This window comes from Hemitrygon akajei, chromosome 8 (assembly GCF_048418815.1).
Source record: "Hemitrygon akajei chromosome 8, sHemAka1.3, whole genome shotgun sequence".
Classification (NCBI taxonomy): domain Eukaryota; kingdom Metazoa; phylum Chordata; class Chondrichthyes; order Myliobatiformes; family Dasyatidae; genus Hemitrygon; species Hemitrygon akajei.
This window is the reverse complement of record NC_133131.1, coordinates 112,955,542-112,967,930: the sequence shown is the minus strand read 5'-3', so window position 1 is coordinate 112,967,930 and position 12,389 is coordinate 112,955,542. Positions and strand designations below refer to the sequence as shown.

Genomic DNA, 12,389 nt, shown 5'->3' with positions numbered 1-12,389 from the left:
CTTTTAAACATATCCATGTTAATATATATCATCTACATGTTGTGACCTAAACAAAGCCATTCAAAAATTGTGGTCTTAACTTTCCAATATCTCTGTTAATCCTTACATTCACAAGTTGGACTGTGCACTAGAGACAGAGGTGAGTTTCCAACTACATAACTACATTATTACCAAGATTCCTACATCACCTTGTATCACTAAACTTGTCCCATTCCCTTCAACACCTGCTGCTGAAAACATTAACATTTGGCAATTTTATTCACATGTTGACCCATTTTACCATCTTCCACTTTCCAGAACTAGAACTCATTCAAAGCACTACTTTTTAAGAACTCTAAGTTTATATGGAGAGAAAAATGGAAGGCTAGCCCTTAAAATTATTTGCCCCACGTTTTGCTCACCCACTACTCCCAGATACAGAAACATCCAAATTTTAAAATGCACGTCCTGCTTTTCAAAACCTTGCACAAGCTCCCACTTGCCTCTCCATGTACCCCCTACCAACAACACCATTTGCTGAAATCCAGAATCCTCTACTGTAATCCCAATTTTGATCATTCCATTACTGTTTTAAGCTAAAACTGTGCAATTCACTCACAAACCTCAGAACCTCTCTCTGTCCCTGTCTCTCTCTTTCAAAACTCTTCTTAAAACATAGCCTTGTAGTCTCAACAGGCATGTATTATCATTTGGGGCTTGATATAAGTTTGACATACAGCATCTTCGGCTATGGAACATTAAAGGCACTGTAATATTGCAACTATGGGATATTGGGAGTTTCCAGCTCAATGTTCAGCTCTCATAGATCAAGCAATGAGAGCGGAGTTTTTGTTCCTGTTCAACATTCATAAAATCAGGATTTGACTGAACTATAATACTATCTATACAAAATAAACTGAAGGTTAACATATCATTCAACAAGGAAATAAATACAGTGACCACTCTTTTCAGGATAGAAGGCTGCTCAAAAAATAATTGAAAACTTAATATCTGCATGAAATTCAGTTAATTGCATTGGTAAAATAATTGGGCAAGGAATTAAACTATTAATTCATCCTCTTTCCTAAGATGTGCTTCATTTTACACACTTTGTGAAGTTAAATACTTCAGGCTTTCTTCAAATTAATATATTTTCTAAACTATTTCAAATGCATAAACTTTGATTAATGTGCCATTAAACTCCAATTACCACCTTCAATTAATCTTTTGTGTTTTTTCCCTTCAAACACTGCTTTCAGGCCATCATTCTTTGTTCATTTTTGCTTATCCTGCAATCACTTACAAGTGCAGAATGACCTTGTTGAATTATGTCTGGCATTTCTAGATGTTCTCCTGGGATTTGTACTGTGGCATGAATTTTTGGAAAAACCATTGTCGGGTATATGAAGATTATAAGAATGGCTCTGTCTTATGATAATGTATTTCTTTGCATTAAAATTATTATTAATAACTGCTCTGAGCCTTGGACTCGTCATCTCAGATAAATTGTTCCTTCTGTTGGTGAGTGATCTTGCAACATTTACCTCTAGCAGAACTGAAATCCTTGTACTTTTTAAAATGTCAGCATTGATTTCAAGCAGTAATAGAATTATTATTTCTTGTAGAAGGCCATATAGAAACATGGTTCTTATTGGCCTCTGCAGCTCAAAAGGTTCCCATCTTTTTTTAAAGCCATAATTGTATGTAATTGTAATTGGTCACTGGCAAAACATTAGGGAACATAGCTGTGAATCAAAAACAAATTTTGAAATATTACATAGCACAAAAATGGCACAGAAAATGTTGAAAAGTCTTAATATCACAGTAATTAAAGTACCCTGTCTTTTCAACTCCCTCGCTGAACAGCAGCTCTCTCCTTGATCGATGGTTAACCAAGAAAATGCCTTTACATGCTATAGGACTGTAGAACACGTGCTCTCTATGTTTCAACCAATAAAACTCTGCAAATGGATTCTCATGGTTCAGGTTTGTCCTGCCTAAATAATATGGAAAGGATTTCTTCTGTTTGATTGCATCAAATCTATTAAGTACTTGGCCTATGTTATCAAAGACTCATCTAGCATCACAGGAAATGTAACCAATGCTTACAGGTGAAGCCAAAAAAAGTTATGTAGGGAAAACCCAATCCTTCAGAAACATACACTTACAGCAGCAAAAGAACTGGATGTGTAATGGTTATATGTGTTGAGTGATTGAAAAAGCATCATTATTAATTGTGCAACCCAAATGGTGATTTGTATCAGTATTAATATTACCAATATACTTGAATGACAAAATGGAAAGTGCATTACTTCAATAACATGTAATAATTGTCTTTGATTTCCTACCCAACAGACTACAATCAGTAAGGGTAGGCTGCAATGCCCCTGCCATGATAATTTGTATTTCTTGATCTCTACTCCCTGCCCCACTTTATTCCTTGAATGCCATTGACTATGTAGCCAGCTTCTGCTCTAAATCCATCTACAGATGATGCCATCATTGTGGGCCATATCTCAAATAATGAGCTGGAATACAGGAAGGCCATAGAGGGCTTAGTAACACGGTGTCATGACAGCAACCTTTCCCTCATTGCCAGCAAAATTAAAGAGCTGGTCATTGACCAAGAAGGCCTGGAAGTGAGGGGGTGGGTGCTCTGTCTAGATCAATGGTGTTGAGTTTGAGCGCTTCAACTTCCAAGCAGTGAACATCGCCGGTCGCCTGTCCTGCTCCAAATATGTAGACGCCACTGTCAAGAAAGCTCACTAACGCCTCTACTTCCTCAGGAGACTGAGGAAATTCACTATGAACGCGTATCAATTTTTAATCAGTGTACTGTAGAAAGCATCCTGTCTGGATCCATCACATCTTGGTATGGCAACTGCTCTGCACATGACCACAAGAAGCTGCGGAAACAACTTAGCACAACATAGAAATCAACCTTTCCTCCATACACTATATTCTTCACTGCCTCAGTAAAGCAGCCTGCATAATCAAATTCTCCACCCCCTCTGGGCCTTTTCTACTCTCCCCTTTTCCACTGGGCAGAAGATAGACAAGCCTGAAAGCAGGCCCCACAATCTACATCGTTACGATCTTGCACCTCACTGTTTACCTGCATTGCCCTTTATCTGGTAACTACACACTTTATTCTGCATTGTTATTTTTTTTCCACTGTGTTCTACCTCAACACACTGTGTAATAATTTGATCGTATGAACAGAATGCAAGACAAGCTTCTCACTGTATCTTGGTACATGTCATAATAATAAAGCAAATCCAATTCTTAATTTAAACTTCCATTGTGTTCCAATCACTTTGTTAGCTTCCTTTTCTCTGCAGCTTCTTGCTGTTCTATAACCTCTGATCCTTGTACTAAATTGTGGATCCTTGCACATGCCCACGTTTCTATGTGCTACTCGAGCTGGATGAGTTGCAAGTGAATGAGTAAAAGAGAAAAGAAAGAGAAGTGAGATTTTCACTCAACTTGCTGCTGGTTTTCTTCTTCATAACCAGTTTGCACTTTCTCACCAGCTCTCCTCTTTCACTCTAACTAGTAGCTCTTTCCCCCGTCCCTGACTTTGCTGCAAAGTGCAATCACCTTTCATTGACAAAGCAGGATACCTTCATTGCCATACTTCATGGCAAAGCATGGAGTGAGGGTGGGGAGGGGACACCAGTGGGTTTGAACTGGTCACTGGGGAAGTCAGCATTTAATTGAAAAGAGGCCTAGTTAGAGAACGTTCCCAATTGGTTTGATAGAGATTAGGAGTGCATAAACTTGTAAGTCCATTGGGGATTGTGGTCTGTCAGGGCACTGGTCTGCTTTGGGCCTATCACCTTTAAAATTTGCATATTTAAAATCTTGCATTATTATCCATTCTTTGTTGGGATCTGCTGCAATTTACAAATCTAAAGAGATTATTAAAAGATTTTTTAGTCGAGCAAAAATCTATGCCAGAAACTGTTCTAGTTTCACCTGTATGTATAAAAAGGCAAGATACAGCAAGTAACATTCAAATGAGTGTAAACGACTACAGGATTTACCAGTGAGTGCCTGCCTGTTGCAAAATATACTGATATCCACATTGTTATGTTTTGTAACTTTAGAAATTAATTGAAAGAAAAACACAGGAGCTCAAGATAACTTGTCTTCTTAGTGTTTCTTTTGTGCGGTGCTTATATATAACATAGTGGTGTAATGACGTATGACATTCATGTACTTCTTATGTACAACTCAAAGAATTAAGTAAACAACAAAGAAAGTTTAATCAATATAAACCCACATATATAATTTTACTCAAATATTACTGAAATCTTAACTACACTTCACTCTTCCCTGCTTAGCTATAAATTCCAACTGAATACAGAATGCATCTCAACTCAGATATGTAACATATTGCACTGTAGTCGTCTTGCATACACAGTATACCATATAATACAACTACTATATAGGCATGCACGGCATAGTAAATTTTAAATTGTTCAATTCAGGCCCAAGGACAATTGCTGAGGAGGATTTCTTACTCTTGTGGTATAATGGCTTTCCTGACAAGGGGAGGGGGTCTGCTTGCTCAGCAGGAGAGGCTTGTGGCTGTGAAACAATCTCAGGTTCTAGATCCTCCGCCATGCTAGATGTAAGTTTTGACTTTGAGACTACAGGAGGTGCTTCTGACAGCTCTGGTCACCGTTCTGCTCTCATCAATTGATCAATGTGTCATCTCCAGGTGACACCAAAAGCAATCTCCACTGTGTAGGAGACTGGTCCAGTCCTGTCCTTAATCGTTCCAAGTACTCACATTGGATCATCTCTGTAGTCTCTTGCCAGGACCGTTCATCCAGGAGTGAAACATTGAACATTTGAAAAGCCCTCAATTTGACTCAGCTGTTTGTCCTGCATACTCCTTCTGAGATTGGTATAGAGGAGATCCAAGCGGGAAAGCAAGGGATGACCTAGGAGCAGCACCGCTGGTGAGTTGCTGGCAGTGGACCGATATGTAAGGAGGAAACTGGCGAGCTTCGGATTCAATGTTAGTGCAGTGCGTTCTGCTGACCGTGCTCATAGTGATTTTTTTTAGACCATGGAGCAAACGTTTCACCAAGCCATTTGTAGCTGGGTGCTATGGTGCAGGTGTAATATGTCTTATTCCATTTATTTTCAGGAATGACTGAAACAGTTCCACCACAAACTCTGGTCCACTGTCACTGACCAAGTGTTCTGAAACACCAGTCCTTGCGAAGAGGCTTCTCAACACATCGACGGTGTGCGAGGCTGGAGTGGAGACTATTGAGAACAGTATTGGCCACTTCGCACCTGCATCCTACTAAGGAGAAATTTGTGCCCATGAATGGGCTGGCAAAATATACATGAATCCTCTGCCAGGGCAGTGTAGGCCATTCTCAGAGATGGAGAGGTTCTGCTCTTGGCACCTTTTAGAGGTGTTGGCAGCCAGAGCAGTGCATGGCAAGCTACTCAATTGGTTGACTTATACCAGGCCACCAGACAATGCTTCAAGCCAACACTTTCATTTTGACTGTGCTAGCTCCTCCAACATTTTAGCTACCAGCTTGGATGGCATAACAACTCTCAATCCCCATATAACTGCGTCACGTCCTTTCGCCTTGGGGCACCCATCACTGCTCGAGTTTTCTCAGCATATGTGTAATCCTTGTGAATCAATACTGCAACCATAGTAAGTGATGCTTGGTGTAAAGAATTCACACGTATTGCATTGTGCTCAGAGCCCGTAACCTTCCAATCTATTTAACACCGTCCTGAGATTCTGGACACTAGCATCCAGGTACCACTGAGTGGTTGGGCCACCTTGTCCATAGCTATTGGCCAGAGCACAGGTGCAGATGCTACTCCAAATATAAGCCTATTATAGCGATGAAGCCAATTGGGAGTGTTTATGGTGAGAAACACTTGGACTCTTCCCACCAGAAAGGTTTGTAAAGATATTCTCCATTCTGGGTAGAGGGTATTGATTGACTTACTGTACAGGATTGAAGGTGACCTTAAAACATCAGCAAAGCTCATTTTTGCTGGTCTTATTGGAGCAGTTAAACTTCCAAGCAAACTGCATGCTTCTCTACCTATTGAACTCAGTAACATTGGCACTCACTTTTTATCAGCTATTTCATTGGCTTCAAAATACTATTCAATTCATTCAGAACACATCATCAATTATCTGTTGCGTAACTGAACCCATTTATCTTTCCAATGTTGCCAGCCATTTCTGTTTCTGATTATTAATATCGCCTGGTACTCACCGTTTATGAACTCCTGAATTACATCCATTTTATGCCATTTTTTAAAAACTCAAACATCTCTTTCACCTTTTGAATAAAAACGTGCTGCACTTCTACAGATATTTAGTCATCTTGGGTTCATTTTACAACTACTTCATCGCCACTGTTAACTCCAGAAATTAATTGAAAGAGAAACGGAGGAGCCTGGGATAACTTGCCTACCTACCTCTTCTTCAGTGAGGCGCTCACATGTGATGTGGTGGCTAAATGACGTATGCCATTCACATATTTCTTACGTATAACCCACAATGAATTATGTAAGCAACAAAAAATGCTTAATCAAATATATTTACAATATTATTGAAATATTACTGAAACATTAAATACACTACACAGGTTACCATAAATCAACACTTCAGTCAAACTTGCTTTTGGTAAGCAGCTGTAGTTAAAACCTCATCATTATACTGGTAATGGCAGATTTCATCTTGAAAATATAAGCAAATGGAGAAAAACACCAAATGAGCATACAAAAGAAAGGAATAGTAAGGCACATAAATTGAGTTGCTATAATGTGGTGTGTCGTATAGAGGGCGGACTAATTTAAACAGCCTGCACTTAACTGATGGTAGTGAATTTCTATTGTAGATTTCATATTGATTCCAATAGAATAAACAAATCTCGCAGTGAAAATATAACAAATTATGATAAACTGCAGTCATACAAACAATCACAATCTCAGCTTACATCAAGGATTTCTTTATTAGCTTTCGGTGAGGTTGCTTCTCTCAATACTTTGATAGCAACAGGGATTTTGACATTTTCCCCCTCTGGATTCCACAAGCCCTGTGGAGGAAATGACATTTAAATTAAAGCAAAATAACTCAACTCTTTCTGACATTTTGATTGAATTTGTCAAATATGCACTGACTCACAAAAAATAAAACAAGTTTGCATTTATTGGTCATGGGACTAAGCAGGCTTAGATTATTCAAAGCAGATGTTGAAGACTTCCAGATCATTCGGAATCAACAGAAAGGGCAGGAAAATGGCATTTGGTCCTAATGTCAGTGATGGAATTACTGAAGAAACAAATGCCTTATTCCTGTTCCTATTTTAACCTGCCTTTCAACTGTTAAAAAATCTCTTCATTTTGGTTAATTTCCTTTTCAGAAACAGAAGCAGACAAAATGAGATTCAAGTTACAAAACTTAAGTCTATTTTGCATTGCTAAAAGGTACAAATAATGTCTATCCGAGTGCTAAAGGAACTTCACCAGACAGCGCTATCGTATCGAAATTCAGGCACTAGAGGTCAGCAGACCTCAAAGGATCTTTCATCAAAAGCAACAAATGGACTGAAAATTGTGTAGGTTCAGTGACCTCCGTACGATTACCAACAGAAAATATTACATGCCAAGAGATTAATCAAGAAGATTGTCCCTGCAAATTTATTGCTACCTTCTCCACTACATCAAATTATGCCTCAATAGCCTTGTTTTTACAAGCTAACGGTGGGATTTGAAGAATATTCTGAAATCCGGTTACATCATACCGAATTGTAAAGGAGACTGTCTCGAGACATTCAATCTGATCCACCCTAAGGGCCTTCTCACAAACTCACCACAACATCCTAATATATTTTTGAGGGACTTCAAAGATTTTGCCTCATCACCTCATCAAAGCACATCATTCTATCAGTCTTAATATCTTCTTTCATCAGTTGAAACAGTATTTCTTTTATTGCAACTTTAGATAGTCTGTATTAGATCTTGATTATCTCTAAACCACCTTTTCTCTATACTCTTCAGTTATTTGTTGTACGTCAACCTTCATCCTCAACAGCTACTTCCGCTCCATTCAGCCTTCATTAGTGCCAAAAGAATGAATTTGACCTCCCCCTTTCTTACCCAACCTCAGAATGATACACACACTGCCATCTATGACACACTTATTATAACTGATTTGACTTGCAGAGTCAGAGACTACAGCTGCTGGAAATCTGCCGTACCCCCAAAATTGCAACAGGAGACTCAAAATGCTGATAGCCCATTTCCCTCCACAGATGCTGCCTGACTAACTGAGGTCCTTCCCCATTTTGTATGTTGCGTTGTGGAGTGATTGTTTTCCAGCATATCACTTCCCTCCTGAATTCTTTAAAACATCTTTTCCCCTCTCTGCCTACAAACAAAATATCTGGTTGTTATACCTTTTTTATAAAGCAGAACACTGGTAGTTCCTAAGAGCTGACCCCTAGTCTACTTCTCTCCCACAGAAACATTGAGCATTTCAGAATCAGAATCAGGTTTATTATCACCAGCATGTGACGTGAAATTTGTTAACATAGCAGCAGCAGTTCAATGCAGTACATAATCTAGCAGAGAGAGAAAAAAATAAAATAAAACATAATAATAAACAAACAAGTAAATCAATTACATATATATTGAATAGATTATTAAAAAATGTGCAAAAACAGAACTACTGTATATTTAAGAAAAAGTAAGGTAGTGTCCAAAGCTTCAAAGTCTATTCAGGAATTGGATGGCAGAGGGGAAGAAGCTGTTTCTGAATCACTGAGTGTGTGCCTTCAGGCTTCTGTACCTCCTACCTGATGGTAACAGTGAGAAAAGGGTATGCCCTGGGTGCTGGAGGGCTTTAATAATGGATGCTGCCTTTCTGAGACACTGCTCCCTGGATATAGATGTCCTGGCATCTATTTGTAGCATTCTATTTGTATTTCAGGTTTTGAATATTCAAAGAACTTTGCTTTTGATCCTTGTAATCTTACTCTTTCTCCTCTTTCAAATTATGATTCAGTCTCCCTTTCATTCACAAAAGTTGCTGTCTTAGTTAAAGACTTTTGACATTACCCTGGAGGACTCAACTCCCTAGATATCTTGCTTCTGTCCTCCCAAACTCCTCCAACATATCAAAGTTTGCTGCTAGATTGGTATCCCAGCACGTCTTTCCATATCAACCAGCACTGATTTCAAAAGGGCAAATTAGAATTCATTGTTCCATTTTAAAAATGCTGGCACAATCACATCCCACCTCATCACTGGAATCTCTTTGGCCCTAAATCATTACAACCCACTGGCCATGCCCTCTTGCAACTCTCCCTTTCTCCATTCAAGTTCACTTGGTGGCAGAACTTTCAATCTTGTTGATGACAAACTATCTTACCAAATCTCACCTTGTTACTTCACCCTTTGCTCTTCAGCATGCCCTCAAATATACCTTTTCACTCATATTTTCAATTAACACAACCTTCTTTTACCACCACTCCAACTAAAGCTCTTTAGTTATGCTTTATTATGTTAGACGGTACAGAGCTGCTTGATATGGGTGGTCTAAATGGAATTTACTTCCTGCCATGTCAGCCTATTACGAAGATTAATAACACATGTTCAATTACTCTGCTTCTCCGACTGCAGTAAAAGTTAACCATGATTTACAACAGACGCAAGATTTGAGCTCGGCTACCAACAGGAATTCTTCGAAAGGTGCACTGTGCTTAAGAGGTAAATTACCTTGTATACAGTGCCAAATGCTCCAGAGCCAAGCACTTTGATTTTCTTGAACTCTGTCTCTTTAAGGATCCGCAGAAGGGCCTGATTTGGAGCAGCTCCACTGGGTGTTAGAGGCTGAACCAGCTGCAAGAAGAACAAAATCACCTTATTCCTTTAATATAAAATCATCTATCTGATTTATTTACTTCCTGTAGTGGTGATGGGAGAGATAAAGGCTCTGATAGCTAAGTACAGAGACTTTAGAATAAGCAGTCTAGACTGTAAAGAACCCACTGATCTCTCAAGTTTGCTTGCAGGTAATATATTTGGTGTTCTTCTTCATTGGCTGTAAAATGGGGTACAAAATTACCATCAAGTAACAGCCAGACTCTGTCATTTTGTTCAATGTGCACAAGACATCTCAACGTCCCTAAATTATACCATTTCCAAATCAGCATGTTTCTTTTCTTTCAGAGTAATAACGACAAGCAATTTGTGTTTAATTAAAAATGAATCCAATTACTTGTTATCTATTTGGAAAAGCCAGCAATGGACTTTTGGTAAAACAAATCACAACCTTGCTTAAATTAAAATTCACAATTTGCCAAGGTACAATTTCCTTTTTTGGGTGAGTAACCCTACACCAAGCCAATCTTGTGAGGAGAGGCAATAAAATAAAATCAAAAATTCCTTTTGATGATCTAGGATCCAGAAATTTAGATCCTCAGATGGAGAGACGTGTTTATTTCCCTTCAGTTCTAGCACCAACCTAATCCAGCTCCCTCATCTAAATCACAGAGGACCAGCAGAAGGCTCCAAATGAACTCCTTCCATACTACTTTTATATGAAACCTGTCTGATCGATTTAGAATGAAACTTAAAACAAGCTTTTACTATCAAACATCTCAGGAAAAACATTGATTTTTCCTCTTAAAAAAAGATATTCTTCTACACGTTTACCTCCCGTTCCTGCAGCAAACGTCGCAAAGCCCGCTTCTTTCTGACGTGCCTTCTCCGCAGAAATACTCCAATCAACAAAGCCAACATGACCAAACCAAGGAGCCCTCCAACAACTCCTGCAGCAATGGAAGGAATGTGGGACCTGGAGAAGAAGGAATATCACCGAGAAACGTTTTGTTTGAATGCCATGAGAGTCCTCTATCTTTGGTGTTGCATGCTTCAATCACAAATAATTTAAGACAATAATGAAACACATTTTCATCACACTATTCTTTGAAAAAATTGATTTATTTTGATCGATGGACTTTACAGCAGTCTGTGTGGTAGTCTGCCTCAACTTCCACTATATTCTGTATTGGTCCTAAACTTTTTATTAAATATGAAATTGTCTTTGTTATTAATTTGATTTGCTGATGGTGTTATGTGAAAAATAGGCATCAACATAAATTAATTTTCTACCGTTAATTTTCTACTGTGAATATCCACTAGGGGGAGGGGGACAGTAGTTAAAGAGGGTGAAATGGGGGGGCGAGGAAGAGTGTGAAGGGGGGGAATAGGGAAAGAGGGGAAAAGAAAAAGAGGGGGAGTAGTTACTGGAAATTTATGAACAGCTGATTCCCTCCATCCCTTCCCTGAAAATTTACTGACAAGTGTTTGATAATTTATTATCCAATTGTCAAGATCTACTGCATGGCTTCAGTATTTAAATTACAGGTGAACAGTCAAGCAAGAGGCACCACAATATCTATTTCATTGTCTCTCTATCAACTCTGGCAACAGTTTTGGTTTTTCCTTTGTTGCGTGCTTGCCCCCTTACCACCTGACTGTCTAAGTTCAGTAAACTCCTACCTCCTACCCAATTAGGAGATGCCAGGTTTTACCCCATTATCAGGAGCTTGATTCCCAGTAATCATGTTATCCTTCTGTGACACTGCTCTACTAATTTATTAATTCCACCATGCTCCTGATTTATTGTGCTCTGATAGATCCAGTGGATATGGGAAACCTGCTATGGTGCCTGTCCAGTCAAGGAATTTATTTCCATCACTGCTTTCTCTGTTTAACATGCTGTCACTTTCAATGGTGCAAAGGACAAGCAGAGAAGTTGTGATTTTGTAAGTCACATGGTAGAGGAGGCCTTTTCATCCACACACTCATGATACAGAAGTTTCCATTTTTATACCCTCATGCAGAAAATATAGCTTCATCAATGTGTGATGGCCTAGGTGTCATCATTGGACCAATGATTAGAAGGCATGTATGGATGCTACTTAAAACCAAATTAATTTTTTCCCCAGCATTTGCAGGTTTTTAAAAAATTCCAGACAAAGATTTACTGCAAGTCTGATAGCACATCATCATTATGTTAATCCATTTGTAGCAACTGCAGTGGAATGCATTTTGATCATTTTCTTTCGGGGATGTGGAACTCACTCTATAGCCCCCAATATCTATATAAATATGAAACACTCTGGCTCAATTGGCTGCGGAAGTCTGGGGAAGACAATCTCTGGCCCCAGCCCAAACATCAGATAATATGGTGAGCAGCCGGTAGCTTCATTTTGGGTACAATTGTAGCAGTGGACCAGATGTCCAATATGTTGACTCCACTTGTTTTTCTTACTGATTTCTAAGGTTCCAAGCACGTCTAGCAAAGTTCGATTAAACCTCTCGGGTTGGGGATCACCCTG

The 12,389-nt window shown here is 39.0% G+C and overlaps 1 protein-coding gene across 2 annotated transcripts in view; it reads right to left on the bottom strand.

The window, feature by feature from the left end:
* egfra (epidermal growth factor receptor a (erythroblastic leukemia viral (v-erb-b) oncogene homolog, avian)) overlaps nucleotides 1–12,389 on the bottom strand; it is a 283,288-nt gene that overhangs the window by 34,037 nt on the left and 236,862 nt on the right. For both annotated transcript variants that reach the window (XM_073054391.1, XM_073054392.1), the window contains exons 17-19: nucleotides 10,699–10,840; nucleotides 9,760–9,882; nucleotides 6,978–7,076 (exon numbers count right to left, since the gene is read on the bottom strand). In XM_073054391.1, coding sequence (XP_072910492.1) covers nucleotides 6,978–7,076; nucleotides 9,760–9,882; nucleotides 10,699–10,840 — 364 coding nt within the window. The remainder of the gene's footprint in view (nucleotides 1–6,977; nucleotides 7,077–9,759; nucleotides 9,883–10,698; nucleotides 10,841–12,389) is intronic.